Source organism: Solenopsis invicta, chromosome 4, assembly GCF_016802725.1.
Source record: "Solenopsis invicta isolate M01_SB chromosome 4, UNIL_Sinv_3.0, whole genome shotgun sequence".
Lineage (NCBI taxonomy): Eukaryota > Metazoa > Arthropoda > Insecta > Hymenoptera > Formicidae > Solenopsis > Solenopsis invicta.
In genome coordinates, this window is record NC_052667.1 from 19,600,018 (window position 1) to 19,623,698 (window position 23,681).

The following is a 23,681-nucleotide window of genomic DNA, read 5'->3' on the forward strand; positions in this document are numbered from 1 at the left end:
GAGAAGCGAAAGCTCCACATTAAATGAAGGAGTTGATCGCCGCGCTACTAGTGGCTTGACTTATAACGTTTTTGACTGCAGTGGATTTTAATCCAGGTTCGTCGCCGGACCGTCCGTTCTAATTGGACAATTCAGGAAAATGGCGACAAACCTGGGTTAAGATCATTGAACTATACTCTAACTGTAGAGACCCTATATCAGAGTCTGGACAAGACGCGATTTGGGCAAAATCGCACGAGAGAGAAAGAGATACACCTCTCTCTCAAACTTATTCTTGACGTGTCTAACCTCAACTTAAACGCGAAATCACGTGACACGTAAAACTATTGTTGTTGTGTGTTCTTCATTGAACTATACTCTAACTGGAATGAGCACTGCCATATAATGTCCGTAAGCGGAAAACGTGATAGAAATAGCATGATGCGAGGGGCCACCTCTCTTTTTCTAAGCGTTCTCTGCGCATGCGTCAGCATTTACCTTACATTAGGTTTGTTCGAGTTGCTTGAAATCCCCAAAAATTTTTGCACTCGAGATGAGATAAATATATATTCGACCGTGAGAAAGAGAGAGACGACGAAGAAATTAATTCAAAAAGGGCAGCAACACGAACAGACCTATTCCTACTCAAAAGTTAAATTTCTTCTTTGTTTTCATGTTGATACAACATGTAACGGAATTCGTGGAAACGAGGAAGAAATTAACTTTTACTTAAAAAGTTACTTAAATACTTAAAAAAATATAATACAATTTTACTTTTTGTTTTATTTATGTATGTCGCTCAAGTCGCTCGTTTATCTATTCTCATGTGCCGGTACAGTAAAACTTTCTAACGTGACTGTACACTCAAGGATTTTGATTTTGTCCATGGGGAAATTTTCCAAACTGAGAAGTCGCTATCTTTCTACATATTTACAGTTCATGATTAACGTAACGACCAATAAGCTCTAGTCGTTTCATTAATCATAAACTGCGAGTATGTAGAAAGTGGTGACATCTCAATTTGGAAAATTTCCCTATGGACAGAATCAAAGTCTTTAGAGGTGTTTACGATAACTAATCGGATCTCGGATTGGATTGAACAATGGTACTCAACGTAAGTATAGAAAATTTCCCTAGGCTAATCGGATTGACGATTGCTGTCTCAAATGTAATCCGATTGATGACGAAAGCGTGGAGACCGAGAAGCATGCTTGAAAAGTCTCTTTATTTTTTTAAATAATAACACAAAAAATCAAAGATTGAGTTACAAAGAATGATTTGAATTTAGATTTATTGTAATTTTTTTTGTCTAAACACTGGATTTCGTTTAAATTTCTGTTTGTAAAAATTAATTAATCTATTCTAAAGTTTGTGGTTATATCGGAAACAAATCAAAATTAATAAAACAATTATTAATTATTAGGTACACCCAAGGACTTTGATTCTGTCCATGGGGAAATTTTCCAAACTGAGAAGTCACCACTTTCTACATACTCGCAGTTCATGATTAATGAAACAACTAGAGCTTATTGGTTGTTACGTTAATCATAAACTGTAAGTATGTAGAAAGATAGCGACTTTTCAGTTTGAAAAATTTCCCCATGGACAGAATCAAAGTCCTTCGGTGTACATATTAAAGCATATAATATTTCAAGCATATCATATAGAATTCCTGTTTATTATAAACTTATTAAACATAACTTTGAAATTATTCAACTACATTATACATTAATCAATATTAATTTATATGTTAAAAATCAATAATGTTTCTAAAAATGTTCTTTTTATTCTTTTCCAGATCGTAAATAAACTTCAATTCCATGAATAAATAAAAATTACTGGAAAATGGATTTATATGAAGAGGGCATTATTGAACAATATCAATTTGTGCTAACTTAAAATTTGTAAAATCTACTTTTCTTTATTAGTTGTTTATTAGAGAGTAATAATATAAAAATGTAATATACACATCATATATGCATACAATTATTTTAATTTTATTTATGTATATTCCGTTCTTATATTATTACTTTCTAATGAACAACTAACAAAGAATAGCAGATTTTACAAATTTTAAGTTAGCACAAATTGATAATGTTCAATAATGCCCTTTTCATGTCAATCCATTTTCCAGTAATTTTTATTTATTCTTGGAGTTGAAGTTTATTTACGATCTGGAAAAGAATAAAAAGAACATTTTTAGAAACATTATTGATTTTTAACATATAAATTAATATTGATTAATGTATAATGTAGTTGAATAATTTCAAAGTTATTTTTACTGAGTTTATAATAAACAGGAATTCTATATGATATGCTTGAAATATTATATGCTTTAATATGTACCTAATAATTAATAATTGTTTTATTAATTTTGATTTGTTTCCGATATAACCACAAACTTTAGAATAGATTAATTAATTTTTACAAACAGAAATTTAAACGAAATCCAGTGTTTAGACAAAAAAATTACAATAAATCTAAATTCAAATCATTCTTTTTAACTTTATCTTTGATTTTTTGTGTTATTATTTAAAAAAATAAAGAGAATTTTCAAGCATGCTTCTCGGTCTCCACGCTTTCGTCATCAATCGGATTACATTTGAGACAGCAATCGTCAATCCGATTAGCCTAGGGAAATTTTCTATACCTACGTTGAGTACCATTGTTCAATCCAATCCGAGATCCGATTAGTTATCGTAAACACCCTAGGTATACAGTCGTGAGCTAAAAGGTTGCAACACATTTTCTTCGATGGTTTTTGGAATGTAGACTTGCTCATTGATCGGCGAACGTAATTGGTTGGATCCACAGGTAAGAACCAATTATGTTCGCCGTTTGATGAGCAAGTCTACATTTCAAAAACAATCGAAGAAAATGTGTTGCAACCTTTTAGTGCCCATTCCAGTTAGAATATAGTTCAATGGTTAAGGGCCACTTTCACCAACGCCGATTAACTTAATCGCTGATTAATCTATCGAAATTGACCAATCGTATTTGTCGTTAAGTAAAAACAACAAATGCGATTGGTCAATTCCGATAGACTAATCAGCGATTAAGTTAATCGGCGTTGGTGAAAGTGGCCCTAAGATCCACTGCAGTCGAAAACGCTATAACATTTTCACAAAGTCTAAAAATAGATTTTTAGTTGTATTGATTAAAATTATACTTAAAGAGCCTCGCACATAAAATTCATAACATAATGGCTGTGTTCCGTTTTTACTGGCAGTACTGAAAATTTATAGTTCACGTCACATATACTATACATTTTCAGTACTGGCAGTTAATATCGGAACACAGCCAATATAAGCACAACATAAGACCGATGGGCCAATGAGCATAAAGTCGCCATATTGATTTACATAAGATTTCCATTGGTCCAGAGGCCTTATACTACGCTTATACTGTTATGCATTTATGTGCGAGGCCCTTAAGGGTCTAAGATGTTTAAAAGATAGTAAAATTTTTTTACAAAATATTTGAAAAATATTTTTATGTCCCTTAGATTCTGTTAAAAAATATTCAAAAATATTTTGGAAATATTTTATGCATATATAGTGGAATATAATCAAAAATATTTATAAAATCTTTTAATAATATTACTTCAAAAAATTTGTTTAAAAATCAATAAGAATATTTTACTAAATACTTTTTACTAAATACTTGAAATATTTTTCTGTGTACTAGAATTTGTCAAAAAAACATTTTCAAAAATATTAAATTTACATAAAACTGCTAAAATTCTTTTTTAATCTGCTGTTCAATTTTAAAAACTCGTTTTTAAAAAAATATTTGTGTTAAAATAAAACGAAAATTATATAATGCTACGCCTTTTATTCCATTCTGAGATTTTTTTTACTTACGAGATACAAAATTTCCGTGTCCACCTAGCGGCAGTACCACGTAATACTAGAAAATCTAAATTATTTTAGTTAATATTTTTAAAATTTTGGAACTCATTTTTTTATCATTACTAGAGATTGGATATTAATTTTGAATTAAAAAAATAGAAATTATACATTTCAGTTTTATTTCATTGATTAAAATAGATTGCATGATCAATGTTATTCCTTTTTAATTGAAAGATTATCTCGTAGTTTCAATTCTACTGCATGGCTTAAAATAAATTTAAGGAATTTTTAAATTTTAATTTGATTAAAATAAATTTAAAAAATCAAGAATTTTAATTGGGTGAACGATCATAATACAAATATATTTCTATCTGTTTCTATTTTTTACAATCCATTCTGTATACTCATTACCCAGTGAGAAATGACTTATCAAATCGATGTCATTTTGATGATTTTGACATTAAATCAATGTCGAATCGACATTAATTCCATTATCATTTCTCACTGGGTAGCTTAATTGTGTAATCTAATTGAATTCAATATAAGTAACTGGAGGTTTCTATAAAAAGATCAGTATTCATAGATAATTCTTATTTCAAGACCATCTTAAGTTATAATGTATCTTAAGTAATGCAGCTCTCTTATTGGTTGAAGTCTTAAGGTGATACTTAAAATAGTCTGAAATAATCGACTATGAATATATCCTTAACTATTTTCGTTTTTTTTTTGTAGATATTGTTATATTGATATCTAGAGCTCGGCAAAAAATGCACATTTTGGCCGATTTTCAGCTAGCGCTATTTCCCTTACCTTATCAACCTGCAAGCAATCCAAAAGTCAATCGGCATTTTGGATTGCGCGGGAAGTAGTGAAGTAAGAAGAAAGCTTTAAATTAAGCTGAAAATCAGCCAAAATATACATTTTTTTGTTGGACTCTACATACAATCAAGAAATATACAGTTAATATTTAAAAAATATAAAAAGAATATTAAAGAAATATATGAAACACCAAAAAAATGAGCAAAAATATTCAGTACGATAAATATATTTCATATGAAGATATAAAAAACGGTTCTATAGAAAATTTTCAATTAATGACAGCCACTTCGTCTTCGTTTATTTTGCCTACAGAGGTATATTTCTTTTTTCTCAATTAATTTTGGATTTAACATATAATCTGATAATTTTTTAAATGATTGCTTTTTCACATCTATGAAGATTCCATCCGAATGGGAGTCCTCTCTTCTTCATTACGATCAAAAACAGCAAATCATTGATAGTAACTGGGGTGGATACGCTTTAGATTTAGATTTATGGGAGGACAGCAAATCGCCTGTAGTGCAAATAAGGTCGAGCGAAGTGTCATTAGATGATAGAGAGAGTTTGGGCTTCCTGTCAGACAGATTGATAGGTATCGGCTCATCTTTCCTGACAAGATCACCTGAAAATGGTCTCTATATTCTTAGCAAATGTGTCTTGAAAAATAAGGTATTGTCGAGAATTCTATAATTAAGATTAATATCCAATAAACAAAAAATAATAGAATTTTATTAGAACAAGTCCTGATACAAATTTTTTTACATCTTATACATTTAAAAATTCATATTTTAAATTTATAAAAATTTCTGAAAAAGTGCCATAAATTTTTTCAGATTTTGTTTTCTACAAATTATAGAATGAAAAATCTTGTTAAAAATCTTAGAATATTGTAGAACAAAAAAATTTGTAATATATATAAAAAGAATTGTAGAAAAATTTTTCAGTAGATTTTCACAACACTTTTTAAAAGTACATCAGTTTTTGAAAGTTATGAAAGATGTAAACAATTTTCTAAAAAGTTATAAAACTATATAGAAATTCTGCAGAAGTTTTAAATTTATATAAAAACTTTGAAAAATTACATGAAGAATTGTAAGACAATTTTTGATTACATTTAATATAACTAACAAGAGTATTTCGCAAAGTGTCAAATTATAATTTTAATAAAACTTTATATATATCCCACACAATACAGATGTCCTAAAGACGTCCATGGGACGTTTAAGGGACGTAACACCACTGTAGAGCCTTCAAAAAAGGTCTATCTTTAATCGTTTTTTACGAGAAAACAAAAACGGTAACGCAAAATCCGTTTTAAGTATCTTATTCTACATACGTTGAAATATTAAAAAAATTTTTTGCATTTTTTTTATTATGAAATGGCGGTGACAAAGCTTAGCAACGATGACTACTCGTTTTGGAAGGTGCCTTATTGCTGCACCAAAATCTGCTCCAATTTTTGCTCTAAAACAAAAAACCAATTTTTTTTAATTCTTTATGTCATTAGCTAGCGAACTACGTATGAAAAATAAAAAATAATTTTTTTTGTAAAAATGACATAAGTTTGAAAAAAATATTCATTTTTTGGCAAAAAATTTTGCAAAAAAACTGTTTTTTAAAAAAAAGTTTACAATGAAACATAAAATCCGTACGTACTTCGCTAACAAATGTATTTTAGAAGCTACAGTTAAAATTTCAAGTAAATCGGTCAAGATTTATGGAAGTTATGGGTGCGGCAAGTTTAAAAAGAGTGATTTTGAGAAAAATGCGTTTAAAGTTTTACGTAACAGAGATAGAAATTTTTCGTTTACCTTTAATTTGCGAAACCTGCATCATATAATTGGCTTTTCTTAATGACGTTTTCTTTTCCCTGATCCCTTCTGGCCGATTAAAAAAAAATTCACTGTAGGTAACTAATCCTCTTATTATTCTTACAATTAGAAGGATTTCTTCGCAAACGCTTCAAATCTTACCAATAAGTATGATGATTTAAACTTCTAAAAATGACACTTAGAGATCTTTCTTCGCTTTTAGACTTTTTGTACCTTATTTCTAAGACCTTAAAGCATCATTTAAGCAAAAAAATAAAATAAAATAAAATAAATTTTTTGAAAATTCTACAATGGTGTTATCCCTTAAAAGACATCCGTATAGTTCTAAGGTACGTCTCAAAGACATTTTTGGTATAAAGTGTGTTGGATGAGACATAGGTTACGTAAATATACGAAGTTAGAAAATATTATATAAACTATTGCCATAAACCAGTTTAAAGTTTAAAGGTGAAATCTTTATATAACTCACTATCCAGTATAATTGTGATTTATATTATTGTAATTTGAATATGAAAATTGGCAATGTATAACTTGAAATACATCATTAAATATAGCGATGTAAATATATTATAATTTTTATAAAAAGATAGCATTCGCCCGCAAAACTTTAAACCGACAAAATTTGTAAAAAATATAATTTTAATATATCATACATTATTATACTTATTAGAAAAAATGAAACAATTTTTATCATATAAAAATATTTATTTTACCTTGCAAAAATTACACATGTCTCTTCGTTCTTTAACATAGGTAATTTCTTTAAGTAACTGCTACACTTATAATAGAGTTTAATTCAAACTGTATGATTTGATATTATTTTTATTGGATCTATTTCTGTTAGTTCACGAGATAAAAAAAGGTGGCCACTTATATGGGGACATCTTGTATATGGACATATTTGATTTACAATTCTATATAATTATACATAAAAAAAATTTTTTTCTGGATGATATTTTCTAAATTAATTTTTTTATATAATCTATGTAACAAAGTTTCATTAAAATTAGAATTTAACACGTTACAAAGTTTCTTTGAAGTAAGTTTTGTTACCTAGCGTCATTTTTTACAAAAATTTATCTGAAGAAATTAAAGAGAAATTTTTTGAACAAGAAAAAAGTAAACTGAAATACATGTAATAGGTCCAGCTTATTTAAAAGCAAAATTAGAGGGTTAAAAATCCGTGTTTTAAATACATTATAACCTATTCTGCTTAACCAATATAAACAAAAATAAAAAAGACAGGAAAGGCGGCAAAAGATAAAATACACAACATGCAGTGCCAGCAGCGCAATTCAAACGAGTAACAATTCAGTAGATCTACGACGTGTGCACTACCAACCCGCTAATTTTGCCCTCTTTCTTGTTAGATAATTTTAAAATAATGTCGTTATTAAACAAAATATTTAGGATATAAAAATAATATATTCATGTTTATTTATAACAAAGCTTTATTTCTTAAAAACAAAACATTTTAATAAAGATAAAAAATGTTTCTCTTTATTCGGATTAACACGCAAGTATAACATAAAAAACAAGTTGAAAAGTATAGACAGAATATACCCATACAGCATAGAGAGATTGCAGGAATATTGCAAAATGATTTCATTGAAACATTGTAATATTACATTTTGATTGCGAAACATTGTTGCAGCATTGCTGGAAGATTGCAGCAACATTAAGATGTCCGCTTTTTAAAATATTGCATTGCAATGTTATGAATTTTTTCAAAATATTTATATAAATATTATTACACCACATGATTCCAAAGAACAAAACAATATTTGTGTAACATTAAAAAAAAACATTTTTTGCAAAAAAAAATTTTGGGAATTTTTTTCAGAAATTTCCAAGCGATCACCCATCCAAGTCGCGACTCCGGTGAACGTTGCTTGACCTCCGTGATTGCTGCGAACTGATCATGATGACTTGTGAACACTTTATACTGAGATGTGTATATAACTGATAGATCAGGTCAATATACGTTATTGAAAAAATGAAATATGTATAATTAAAGCACAGTATTCATATAAACAAATATAAAATTATAGTTTTTTTTTTACTAATTTTGCAAATGCAGAGTAGCATCTGGAATAACTTTTTTTGTTATTTGTTTAAATAAGAATGCAATTAGAAAATATATATCAATATAATACAATAATTAAATTAAATATAAAAAAAATTTTATTAACAAAACAATTAAAAAATATTGTTTGTTCAATGGGATGTAGATCGAGGTTTCTTCATATATGGACCTATTTCGTCTATTGATTTGAATATTCAGGTTTCTCAACAATGCTATGATGCACATAGCACCACGGGATCGTATGCCTTTTTCTAGACGTCTTAGAGTCAACATTTGAAGAATGTTTGCAGACGTGTATGAAAAGTCGATTTGCAGTCAACTCTGAAAGCCCAACTTGGATGAAGCGACTCTTACAGTCGACGTACGGACGGTTGTGCTGTTAGGGAATGTAGAGATTCAACGGAAAATTTAGTAACGTTACCTGACCTTAGTTTGCTAAATGCGAATTAATTATTAGGGATGAGTTAAGTTAATATATTATTATATGCGAATATTCTGCTTTGGTTCTTTATTACCATTACTTTATTAAAAAATTATGATATTGCAATGTTTCCGGAATATTACTGGCATATGCAATGAGATGTTGCAGGCATATTGTTAATTTATGTTTCTGCACTGTCTCCGTAATATTGCATTGCAATCTGCACCATTGCAATATTGCTGCAATGTTGCTGCAATTTTCTGTGCTGTATGGGGGAGGTCAAGCAACGTTCAGCGAAGTCGCGACTTGGATGGGTGACCGCTTGGAAATTTCCGAAAAAATATTCTCGAGATTTTTTTTTTGCGAAAAATGTTTTTTAAATGTTACACAAATATTGTTTTGTTTATTGGAATTATGTGATGTAATAATATTTATGTGAATATTTTGAAAAAATGGGATGTTTCAATGCAATATTTCAAAAAGCGGACATCTTAATGTTGCTGCAATCTTCCAGCAATGTTGCAGCAATGTTTCGCAATCAAAATGCAATATTACAATGTTTCAATGAAATTATTTTGCAATGTTCCTGCAATCTCTTTGTGCTATATGGGATTGTTAAGAATACTGTTGCTTTGTTTAATTATTTTCTTGCTTATGCTATTTATATTATATTATTTATATTAAAGATCAATAGTTAATTTATATCTTAAAGCGACAAAATATATTGTATATATTGTACATTACTACAACAGTATAGTACTACAACATATTAAAGGTTCGTCAAAATCGGAGGGGAAGACTTCCTTGCCTTTTCTCTTAAAATAAATATGAAGATAACATACATTCTAATTATCTAGAATCTAGATAAAGATAAGATAAAACTATTTCTTTATCTGATTATTTTTATATTATAGATAATAACAAACACTATGAGTTAACAATAGCATTTAAGTGCTATGTTTACTTGCTGCTACTCTTTTGTTTTACAGGATCTCATAGATATCACTATGTTGCAATACCATCGACATTTGCAATATATTAATATTGCTAATAATAATATATCATGTTTGTCGCCTTTAAGCGGCCTTCCATACTTAATGTATTTGAACGCGTCACATAATCAAATTGAACGTTTGTCGGACTTTGCGCCACCTTGGTATCTCACCTATGTAAATTTATCTTACAATCATATGACAGACATTGGCGATCTAAAAAATTGCTGGAGCATTGTAAGATTAAACTTGTCTCACAATATTTTGGAAAGCATTTCTGGCTTGGAAAATTTCAAGTAAAGACATAATATTTTGTGCCTTTCAATTTTTAATGAAAAACTTTTAATAAAATTTTGATGAACCTGACGTTTCATTACTCAGTGAAAAATGTCTAGCCGTCGCATCAAAATGATATCAATTTCCATTAAATCAGAATATGATGAAAAAATGAGTAATCAAAATGAGTAATGTCAAAATGACAGCACCATAACTGCAAAATGTTTCATGATGGTGATCCTGATTGTAGTTTCAATGTTATTTTGTCATCAGTTTGATGTCATATTAAAAATTACTCTTTATGAAAATAAATACAAAATTAATATCAATTTCTAATATAGATTCATATTGATCTTGGTTTAATTACTCTTTATTTTTTTTCATTTTTATAAAACTTAATATTTTTGGATCCACTTAATATTTTAAGCATGAGACAAACAACCCTTACAAAAAGTAAAAAGATGTCATCGCGCGCGCGGAGACATTAAAACTTTTATTTTTCCTTGACGATGACAAGTTTGAAAATTCTGTAGAAACTATTGTTAGACATAATTCTGACTTTGATTTCAAAGATGATAATAATTCCGATAATGATTATAACTACATTAATGTTTTAAAATCTATTTAATTATTACGTTTGTAATTATATGTTCTGGTTTATAATAACTGTTATTCTGCGAAAATTTTGGAAATAAAAAGCAATCAATTACTGACTTTAAGATTTCACAATAAACGTAAAATTCAACGAAATGTCATCAAAAATTCATTAAAATTGTTTCATTAAGGATACTCAATCTGTATTTATAATTTATATAATCTATAGGCATCTGCAATATTTAAATTTATCTTACAACCTCATCGAATGCATTGAAAACTTGGACAACCTGAATATCCGGGAACTGAATTTAGAAGGCAACTGCATAACATCATTTAGATCGGCCATACCCGATCGTGGCATAAACATGTTACCGAAACTGCAAATAATTTTCCTGGGTTACAACAAACTATCAAACTTGAGCTTTTTTAAAGTAATCATCGCAAAGAAGTAAATTAGAATTCTTATTTCTGAATAAAAAACATATTTTTTAACTTATAATATATGAAATCGATATTTCAGAGTTTAATAAAGACAATAAACAAGACCCGAATCAAAAATATTTTATTTTCAAGTAATAACAACTTTTTTTAATTGTGTTGCAAAAATTATCAAAATAATGAGTACTTTAAGTACTTTAAGTAAAATTATCTCAAATTTTTAAATAGTTCAATATGAATTGTTCCAAAAAGTTTAGATATTTAAAGTATCAAAAATTGATATTTTTAAAAAATTGGCAAATCATAATTTTACCCCAATGAATACAATTTCATTAATTGGACATTATAAAATAATAGATAAAGGATTGTAATAAATATTATTTTTGTTTATATTGCTTATTATTATTATTGTGTATATGTTATATAATTAATGAATAATGAGCACTGACCTCGAAGAGAATCTCAGAAATCTTAAAATATCCAGAAAACTTATAAGTTATCTACACAAGGGTCTTAGGTACCTCTTTGAACTTTTATGCATTCTTCACATTGAGAATAACGAACAAAATATGCCCACAGGATTAACAGGATAGCTAATGCTTTTTCTAAACCTCAATCCTAGTTTTTAAATTATATATTATAAAAAAGTTACAGCAATGTAAAAAATCACACGGTATACATAATAAAATTATTGTAAATATATGTTCTAAAATAAGAATGGTGCTTTTTGCAATTTTAATTGTAAATTTCTTGAAATTATGATTTGATAGAAAAATTTGGAAACCAGATTTGTATGCGGCGTTAATAAACTCCAAAAAATGCTAATTTTATCTTTTTGTTGTTAAATTGTGTTAAACAACGTCTTATTTTTTTCTAATTTTCGAGAAAAATAGAAAAAAACTGATTTTTTTTTCAATTTTTTTTTCCGAAAAATTAAAAAAAGTTGTATCTTATTATCACGATTAATTTTTCATATTTCTAAAAAAAAAAAAAAATACCTGGTTCTTTCTCAGATTTTATTTTTCAAAAAAATTAAGAATGCTAATTGCACGCTAGAATATTTATAAATTCTGTTTACGTGATATTTTAGGACGCGTACAACTTACGCTTCGTAGATCTAAAGTTTAATAGAATCAGTGACCTATTGGAGGTATTGAATTTGAAGGGCTCAATATTCGAAGTTGACTTAAGAGGTAACACCTGCACAAAGTGGCCCAATTATCGAAACGTATTGATATCCTTCTTATCAAGTATTAAATTTATTGACAACGTTGAGGTGTTTGAGGAAGAAAAGGTATGGATAATTTTAATTATACATAAGATGAATAGAAAATTCTTATAAATAAAGTTATAAAGCAGATTTCTTTGAAAAATAGAGAGAAATTAAAAATTTTCTAAATAAAAAAAATACTAAATCTTATGATGACAATTTTAGTTTGTAAAATTTTTTCTACCAGATATTTTGTAATATATTGTAAAAATTTTTGTCAACAAGATAATGAAAATTTTTCTTAGAAGTATTAATATAATTTTTTATTTCTGTATTATTTTTTAAAAGTATTTCTGATTAATTTTAGATCTAAAGTTCCTTACTCTATATTTTCCGAAAAAATTTATAAAATCTAAAAAAATTCAGGATTAAAACAAAATATTTATAAGTTTAAAACATAAAAAAGTCTTAAAATATATTTGTTACATCCAACCTAAGAAAAAATTTTAATTTCATAGAATTTAAGAAGTGTGATCGAAAGAGAGTAAACAAAAGTTTTCTCGTGAACATGCTGTAAAGATGCGTTCATGTGTGTCATCAATTAAATGCACAGGCCGTATGTGATCCTGAATGTGGATCAATGTCCTATATGGATGCTATGACGCCACTCAGGATAGCGCGCTTGATAATCCTTAACTTTTAGTCAAAAAATTGAATCATTTTGATCAGAGACTAAACCTTATACAATTTTTGTAAGGCAAGAATGAAAGGAAGATCATTTTCTGGGAAAAAGTTTTTTATAATATATAGTTATATATAATTATATATAAAATATGACCATATATATTAAAATATATACAATAATATATAATTATATATAATTATATACAATTATGCATATATAATCGTACATAATTATATACACATAATGACTACATAAAATTATGTGCAACCATTATACGTAATTATAAAATTATATAAAAATTCTTTTATCGAGTTATAAATGAATTTAATAGAAAGTGAATATACTGTTGACTACTTATTTATTTTTATACTGATGATTTTTTTAACTGATGATATAAATAAAGATATTAATATTTAAAATAAATCTTACATTATTAAAATAAATACGATGAAAAATTATAAAGGAGAAGTTGACATTTGAAATAGACCATCAATTATTTAAATTAATATAGATATTAATTAATATAAAAAATTATAAATGAATTTTTTACAAACTATTTAAGCGGGTATAATGAGGCTTTTGTAGTGAAATTTTTCAGCAGAAAGTATAATTTATGAAGTGCTGCAGTGGATTGGGGAAAAAATTAAAAAAAAAGACTTTAGGAATTAAATAATAATCTAGAAGGAAGTAGGAAATGGAAAACAGGTGTAGTAGTATTATGAAAGAGATACTGGATCATTCTAAGTTTGTATGATCTCATCTAGATCAAATTGCAGCCCCTTTTATATTAAAAAAGATGAATAGATTTCGTGAACTAACTCAGTATCCCCCAAGATTCTGGAGATAAGAGCTAAATTGTATATTTGATATCAGATGACAGTCCTTATCATCTATCGTGTTTCATCTGCGAGTCAATCGGATGTATCAGGCATAAATTTGTTTATTATTTATTTCTCGAAGAAAGGATATATCTTTAGTGGCTCTTTCGAATGAGTTTCGTCTTTCTTAATTTATAACTAGGAACAAAAGAAATAGATTTGTTTTTGATCCAGAGATTTTGTATCTGACAAGGAGTCATACGGTTTAGTATATTCTTCTTAGTGTGCTCATCGTGATTGTATCTGATTTTTGTCGTTCGAATTTCAAGACCCTGTGCTGACGCCGCGACGGTGTAGATTTCTATCTATAAAAGAAAAGAATCGTGAAGTCTACTGAACGTGACATATAGTATTCTAAAACTTCTAAAATTTCTTAAATTTTTAATTTTCAATGCAAACTTATCCGAAGAAGTTCAAGATATATTTTTTTAGAAATCTTCATATAATTTAATTTGATTTAAAATATGAAAAAAAGAATTCTTAAAAATATGAGAATTCTTTTCATCAAGATAACTGTTAATTTTTTTAGGTAACATCAGCCAAGCTATTTGCCTCGCCGTTGGATTTGATAGCCGCCCGTAAAGTTGCGAAATTAACATTACTGGAGCAATTAAACATCACCAAAATAGACGCTCACATTCAACCGTACGATGAAGTCAGCCCTCCTCTGGTAATACTCACAGGACCGTTAGCGCTGAACAAAATGGCATTGGCCTTGCACGTGGCTGAAACTTTTCCCGACAAAGTAATCCTTGAAATTCTGCAACTAATCTTTCTTAAAGTTTAGACTCTCAAGGATATAGTGGAATACAATCTTGCAGGTAAAATACTGTCGTTGGCATACCACGAAGAAGATATGCGTAGACGATGATGAACGTAAAGCTTTTATTCTTATACAAAGGGAAGATTTTAACGATATGGCGCGACGTAGCGAATTTTTAGTAATTCTGGATCTCTTGGGCGATAGTTACGGATTCCGTTAGTGCATTAGTATCTACATAAGTTTATTAATTATTAATGTAATATTGCTTATATTAATTAATTAATTTGTACTAAATATTTTCTGGTGAAAAAGTTCTCATAATATTTTCAAGAAATTTTTATTAAGAAATTTGGATTTATAAAGATTTCTAAAAATTGACTTCTTCAAATTTTATAGATTTTCTTTGGAAATTATAGAATGAGAAATCTTAGAATATTTTAGAATTTACATTTATAAGAAATATTAGTAAAGATATAATTTCCATATAGCACAGAACGTTGAAAGAATTTAACATTGCTGAGATATTGCAATGCTAAATGTTGAAAGCGAATGATTTTTAATGTTGAATCTATTTATTTCTCTACATTAATTATTAACGCAACGTTTGTTCATTGATTGCTGTTGCAACGGTAAAATGATATTGAACAAATTATTATCGATATCTTTTTTTTATCAAAACTGACAAAAATATGAAGTCACGTAAGTAAAATTAAATTTTATGAAATATACGTTAGATGACGAGCGCGTGGAATGATATGGATGGATGTGTGAGTTTAGATTGATAATGTCAACCAAGTCCTCTTCTTGACCATTTATATGCTAAAGGAAATAAATTCAATTTTATTCGTTGAATAAATGTAGAATCAATGTTGATTCAATGTTGAATTGCGATGTCTGTAAGATATAGATTCAATGAATATTAGACGTTTCTGATAAACGTTTCTTTTCAACGTTGAACCAACATTTCGCGATGTTGCTACAATATTCGCAATCTTTCACTTTAATGTTGCTGAAATGTTCATTCAACATGAGTGTGCTGTATGGAATATATATATATATATATATATATATATATATATATACACTACTCAAAAAAAAATAGGGAACACTTTCCAGACACCAAAAATTAGGCTATTTTCAAATGACTGTAACTCGGTGAAAAATCATCGTAGATAAAAAATAAAAAAAGCATTTTGAAGCTTGAAGATCGAGCTTTAACGTTCTATCAGCAGATTTTCAAAATTCTTTTAACTTCCTTGTCTTATGCAGTAAAAAAGCACACCTTGTTTTGTTCGTTAAAATTTCGTATTTTTGACACTTTGCAGATCGACCAACAAATTTTTTTCGAATAATTCAAGTAAAATTTCATAAACTACAACATTTTACCTACAAAATGCTTTTTTAAAAATTTCTCTACGATTTTTTTTAACCGAGTTACGCAACTTTGAAGCTAAACCTGCATTTTTTACAAATGATATCCGTACTCCGTGAAAAATTATCGTAGACAAAAAATCAAAAAACCATTTTAAAGCTCGAAGTTTCAGCTTTAACATGCTATTAACGGTTTTCAAAAATTTTCTCAATTTCTTAGTACTATGCCCCAAAAAAGATACCCTGTTTTTTCCTTAAAATAACGTATTTTTAACAGCCTGTAGCTCAATAAAAAAATTTTTCTCGACAAATCCAATACAAGTGCCATAAAGTATGACATTTTCTCTACAAAATGCTTTTTTTAAAATTTTTTCTACGATTTTTTTTTGACCGAGTTACAATACTTCGAAGATATACATTTTTTACAGTACATTTTTCCGAAAAATGACGTCTACCGCCGACATTAGTATTACCCAATGTGCACCACGTGGAGGTTGCCAGTCGGATTTTTGCACATCGTGTGTGTGTGTGTGTGTGTGTATGTGTGTGTGTGTGTCACAGCAGAGATAAGGAGCCCACAGTTCGTCCATTCTGCACTATTTAACGACTCCAAACCCTCTTTACTGTGTATATGTGTGTGTGTATCACAGCAGAGATAAGGAGCCCACAGTTCGTCACTTCTGCAGTATTTGACGACTCCAAACCCTCTTTACTGTGTATGTGTGTATATGTGTGTGTGTGTGTGTGTGTGTGTGTGTGTGTATCACAGCAGAGATAAGGAGCCCACAGTTCGTCACTTCTGCACTATTTAACGACTCCAAACCCTCTTTACTGTGTATATGTGTGTGTGTGTGTGTGTGTGTGTGTGTGTGTGTGTGTGTGTGTATATCACAGCAGAGATAAGGACCCCGCAGTTTGTCACTTTTGCAGTATTTAATGACTCCAAACCCTCTCTACTGTGTGTGTATGCGCGCGCGCGCATGAGTGTTCAATGGCGTGTATTTCGTGTGTGTTCGTTATATCAACGATATTCTACGACCACACGTTTTGCTATTAAATCGAACCTGTCGGAACTTTATTTTCATGCAGGACAACGCTCGACCTCATACGGCGAATATAACGCGACGTTTTTTTCAACGACACGCAATTAGACTGTTAAATCATCCCACCAATAGTCCGGACTTAAATCCAATCGAGCACATTTGGGATGAAATGGAACGACGATTAAGGCGTCGCGAGGAACAGCTACGAAATTTAGAAAAATTGGGAGAAATTTTAACGGAAATTTGGCACAACATTCCGCAAGATTGTATTGCAACATGTATAAATATGCGAGAACGCTTGCAAGCAGTAATTGATCAGAGAGGAGGAAATACACACTACTGAACTCTCATGCGCGCGAGCGCATACACACACAGCAGAGAGGGAGTCATTAAATACTGCAGAAGTGACAAACTGCGGGGTTCTTATCTCTGCTGTGATACACACACACACACACACACACACACACACACACACACACGCACGCACGCACGCGCGCGCGCACACACACACACACACACACATACACACATACACAGTAAAGAGGGTTTGGAGTCGTCAAATACTGCAGAAGTGACGAACTGTGGGCTCCTTATCTCTGCTGTGACACACACACACACACATACACAGTGAAAAAGGTTTGGAGTCGTTAAATACTGCAGAAGTGACGAACTGTGGGCTCCTTATCTCTGCTGTGACACACACACACACACATACACACACACACACACACACACGATGTGCAAAAATCTGACTGGCAACCTCGTGGTGCACATTGGGTAATGCTAATGTCGGCGGTAGACGTCATTTTTCGGAAAAATGTACTGTAAAAAATGTATATCTTCGAAGTCTTGTAACTCGGTCAAAAAAAATCGTAGAAAAAATTTTAAAAAAAGCATTTTGTAGAGAAAATGTCATACTTTATGGCACTTGTATTGGATTTGTCGAGAAAAATTTTTTTATTGAGCTACAGGCTGTTAAAAATACGTTATTTTAAGGAAAAAACAGTGTATCTTTTTTGGGGCATAGTACTAAGAAATTGAAAAAATTTTTGAAAACCGTTAATAGCATGTTAAAGCTGAAACTTCGAGCTTTAAAATGGTTTTTTGATTTTTTGTCTACGATGATTTTTCACGGAGTACGGATATCATTTGTAAAAAATGCAGGTTTAGCTTCAAAGTTGCGTAACTCGGTTAAAAAAAATCGTAGAGAAATTTTTAAAAAAGCATTTTGTAGGTAAAATGTTGTAGTTTATGAAATTTTACTTGAATTATTCGAAAAAAATTTGTTGGTCGATCTGCAAAGTGTCAAAAATACAAAATTTTAACGAACAAAACAAGGTGTGCTTTTTTACTGCATAAGACAAGAAAGTTAAAAGAATTTTGAAAATCTGCTGGTAGAACGTTAAAGCTCGATCTTCAAGCTTCAAAATGCTTTTTTTTTTTATCTACGATGATTTTTCACCGAGTTACAGTCATTTGAAAATAGCCTAATTTTTGGTGTCTGGAAAGTGTTCCCTATTTTTTTTTAGTAGTGTATATACAACTTTCTTAGCATTTAAAGAAAATTGTACTCAGATATAACATTAATTTTAAAATTCATAATACATATTAAAACTAAATTTTATTAATGCTTTGGTTACATTAATTTATTATTAATACGATATTTCGTTAACTTAGAATATTTTTTGGTGAAAACATTTTCTTAATATCTTATATCGTTTTTAAGAATTTTTCATATTTTAGATTTATAAAAGTTTTTTAAAAATATCTTATATTTCTTCAAATTTTATTGAAATTCAAATATTATTAAGCAAAAAAACTTAGAAATTTCTCATATATTAGAATTTACATTACATATAAAGAATGCTAGAAAAAAATATCAACTTTCTCAGCATTTCTGAAAAATGCTGAGTTTTAGTGGTATAACAATTTTGAAAACTTTTTTAATTATAACTTTTTTAATTATACTATATAAATATTTTGAAGACTTTTGAAATTTATATAGAAACTCAAAAATTATGCAAAAAAATTCTAAAAAACACTTTCACGAAAGTTGTTATGTAATGTTAGTAAATTGTATCTCTTTTTACAGATGTAAATCAGATTAGCTCGTTGATATCTGAACACAAAATAGGACTTACGCAAATGAATCTATACGCGATCACGGAACTTTCCAAACGGTATCCAAATTTGAAAGCAGTCTTGGTATTTTCACAGAGCGTCGAACTTCATAGAAGCTGGATACGAGAAAGATTTGATGTCTATACGTGGATTCAAAACAACATGGAAAATTTGTCTACTATTAAAATAGGCACATACTGGGAGGAAGAAGAGGAAAGCGCTAGTTGTATATTAAATTTTATCAAAGAAATTTTGGATGAGGTTTGGCTTGAAAAAGTTAACTTAAGGACGTTCTCAAGTTTAAAAAAATGAAAGAAAATATAATTTTTTAATCATATATATTTTATAATATAAGAGCTTTTTATATTGTCATATTCCAAATAATAAAGAAAACGAATTAAAGATTTGTCGAACATCCGAAAAATATTCCGGTGTTCGACTCTTTTATTACTGTCCGATCCAATCAGATATTAGTAAAAATCCGTTAATATATCCGGCCAAAATTTTATATTAAACGTATAAAAGTTTGCGTCATTGGATTCGAAATCCAGATTCTCTTGGATATATACCAATCATAATAAGCTTTTAAACAAATCATTTTTTATTAGCTTAAACGTGTTAAAACATTACGTTTGAGTATCCTTATTTTTAACTAAACTGGTATTTTAAATTAACAACTAATTTATATTAAGCAGATCAACACGATATATGACAAGTGTAGATAAATGTTTTGCCAAAATAATTGATGTGTTGGAATAATTTAACAATATTAATGTATTGTATTAGTCATCTCTTGTGTAAAGATTTATTATTAATGTAAATCAAATAGAAAATAAAATAAGGGGGCGCCGATCAAGGACGAAACGTAATCTCATCTATCAATTTTTCTCGATCTAACATCATTTTTGAGAGATTGGCTGCTTCTTAGCAGCAATCTAATATCATTTTCTAAATTTGTTTGAAATTATTGAATATCCGATAAAAATTCGGTACCTGGCCAGATATATGGTTTTATGTTGTTATAGGCCATCCGCTATTCAGCAATTTTCTTATCTAGAATCTAGCCATATCACCATATTGGGTGAGTTTTTTAATTCATCGATTAATCAATCGCAACATGCAAAAATGTAACTTCATTCTACAAAAGCTGCATTTGTGCATAATGCTCTAGTAAACGGAAATGAATTAAAAATTTGTAATCCATTTTAATTCATTTGAATACATTTTAGATTAAAAAATAGCAATTAAGTCATTTCAATCCTATATCACGGATTAAAATGGATTATATAACCCGTATAACTTTTTTAAATTAAAAAAAAAATAGAAATTCTGTAACTTCAATAAAGAAAAGCGGTTTGCTCGCTGCGTTTGATTTAGTGCCGAAACACGACCGCGTCTCTTGATTTCACTTTTCATAAATTAAAATAGATTTAAGGAATTCGTAAACTTTAATTAGATAAAAATGGTTTCGTGTGATCACTGCCACATCCTAATTCTTGATTTTTTGAATTCATTTCTATGTATTTTAAACATTTTAAATCCGTTTCCGTTTGCTGAGGCAATTGATCAACTGATGATTTAAAAAACTCGCCTATAATATAAAGAACGAATTAAATTTAAGCAATGAAAAAGATAATTTGTTATTTAAACTTATTTTTTATAATATTGATAGATATTGATAAAAAAGTGAAAAAATTGAGTAAAAAGATATTTAGGAAAACTTTAAATGTTAATACAAGTGACATTTTCACTAATATGATGTTACTTAAAGAGAATTCTATAATTTTATTTATGAATTTTACTCTTAGTCTACAATACGTGGAGTAAGCTTGGTGTAAATAGCAAGAGTAAGTGTACAGATACGTACTTCCGGTGTAAGAAGCTGGAGTACGAGGGTGTAAGCAAATAAATTATTTTTATTTCTTACTCTTGGTGCTGGAGTAAGCCTTTATGCTTGCTCCGTATATTGTGGATGGCCCCTTACATGAAAATGATATGACAAAACTATATATTTTTTAATATCAAAATTTTCTTTAAACGTCATTCTTTCTTATGAATATAGTTCTTCCAATTTTTTTATGTTTTGTAATTAAATAAAATGTGATTAAATTATTTAACATATAAGATACTCAATGCTATTTTAGAAAGTGATTTAATGAAATCTGTAGGGTCAAAAATTTTAAAAAATTTAAGCGTGCTTGTATATTAATCAGAAACTTATTCTCAAAATTTAATCAAGTTTTTATATTATGAGAACCTCCTTAATTTTTTACAATGTAATATATGTATTAGAAAATTCTGCTAAATGTATGTGTACGTCGTTAGATAATAAATCGTCTAAAACTTCCAATTTACGACATCTCCGCAAGATCACAAAATGGGGCGACAACTACCGACATAAAATTGGAAAATAAGACGATGTTACCAAAAGTCGTACTACAAAGGAGCGAGACAATGGTGTTGAAAAAGAAACGCGTTACATTGACAGAAGTAAAGATTAAAGAACATATTACAAAATCATTTGATCGAATGCCATCTGAAGGAAAAAAACACGCGACGGCAGGATTAAAAGTACGAAGCATTTAAGTGAATTAAATTAAAACATTTTATCAACATTATCAACATTAATAAATAGGTATTATTGGATGAGCAATCCAATATTATTGTCGACGACGAAGAGACAAAACGTGAAGAGCGCAGGTCGAAGATGTTGCAACGTCGAACTACCTTGGTGAGAAGCATGTCTGATCAGTTTGAAGATGATTTCGACGAATCGACATCTTCCGAAGAAGCAACAGAAATTGTATATACTTTAAATATTTTTTTGGGAAAAAGTTATCAATTTCATTCGATAAATTTCTTCTGTTACATTTCAATTGATAATACGATGATATGATTTACATACACGGAAAGAATTTACTCTTAGAATTTATCCTCAAGATCATGATAATCATGAACCAACAATTCGAAGAGTTTTGCTATATTTTTAGCAAATTTTTGTTAAATTTTAGTAAAATGTAAAAACTTTTATATTATAAAATAGTATACATTTACTAAATGTTACTAAATAGTAATATTTTAGTAATTCTGTAACTATTTACCAAATTTATGTTATTCCTATTATAAAATAGTATATATTTTAATAAATTTTAACTAAAATAATAATAAAATTCTTCGAAATCCATGTCGGCTTTTGTCCAAGAATATGCCGCTATAAGTCGTGCCCGGGTAAAATATCCGAGACAGTTTTAGATAGCACGGGTCACTACTGATTAGCAGCGGTGATTGCATCGCTAAATTTAAAAAAAATTCTTTCCGTGTATTTTAAAGCAATCAAAATAATACTTTTAGTATAAGTATTTTAGTACTTTAGATATTGAGTATGAGTACTTTAGTGTACTTTGAATATTTTTTTCTTTGTGTACAAATGAAAAAATAACAGTAGTAAAAGCTATTTAGTTCAAAAGAAAATATCATATGAAAGCAACTTTTTACTGTTTCATTATTATTATTATTTTTTTTTTATTTTTTTTGTATCAATCTAATTTTTATATTTAATATCAGGAGGAAATAATACACGAAGAAAAAGCAAAAACATTAAAAAATACATACGTCGAACTTGTTATAGGAAGTAGAAAATTGTATTTGGACTATCACGAAAGCCATCCTGGCTTTTTTACTTTAGTGGTAATACATTACTTTTATGTTGCTCTTAATTACATTTAATATGATACTGTGAACGTGATTGTTATTTTGTGTTGCAGCTGCTTATGGATAATTATAAAAGAGCTTTTAATTTATTAATTGATTTCATTCATGAGTCGTATATGAATTTGCCTTACAAGAAGTCAATCTTCTTCTCAGAAATGCAGCATTTCAGGCGTACAGCAATTCCTGTCGCACTTGAAAATATTGTTAATGAAATCAGAGAGTTTGTATAATAAAATTTAATTTTAAGTTTGTTTTGTACCCATACAACATACAAAATATTTTGAAATATTCCAAAAAAATATTTCTTAATTTTTTTTCCAAAAAATATTGAGAAATATTTTCAAAAAAGTTTTAACACGACGCGCACGGATAGTTTGAAACATTTTAAAAATCTGTTACAAACATTTTCAAAAATATTTTTACCCAAAAATTATTACGAGAAATATTTTAAAAAGATTTCAATAATATTTTAAAAAGGTTCTGTTAATAATTTTTAGAATATTCTTTAAAATATTTTTTGACAGGATCTGATGGACATAGAAATATTTTGAAAATATTTGCGAAATATTTTAAAAATATTTAAATTTTTTTATAAAATATTTTAAAAA

General features: G+C 28.7%; 1 protein-coding gene across 1 annotated transcript; it reads left to right on the plus strand.

Moving 5' to 3' along the window:
• Positions 1-5,042: 5,042 nt before the first annotated feature.
• On the plus strand, positions 5,043-23,337 carry LOC113004541. The gene is given in 13 exon segments (XM_026138124.2): positions 5,043-5,318; positions 9,978-10,276; positions 11,080-11,284; positions 12,382-12,585; positions 14,594-14,809; positions 14,886-15,042; positions 19,334-19,660; positions 21,171-21,259; positions 21,688-21,933; positions 21,977-22,226; positions 22,303-22,334; positions 22,927-23,049; positions 23,127-23,337. Coding segments are annotated over 13 exon segments (2,601 nt in total). The 3' UTR covers positions 23,304-23,337.
• Positions 23,338-23,681: the final 344 nt, after the last annotated feature.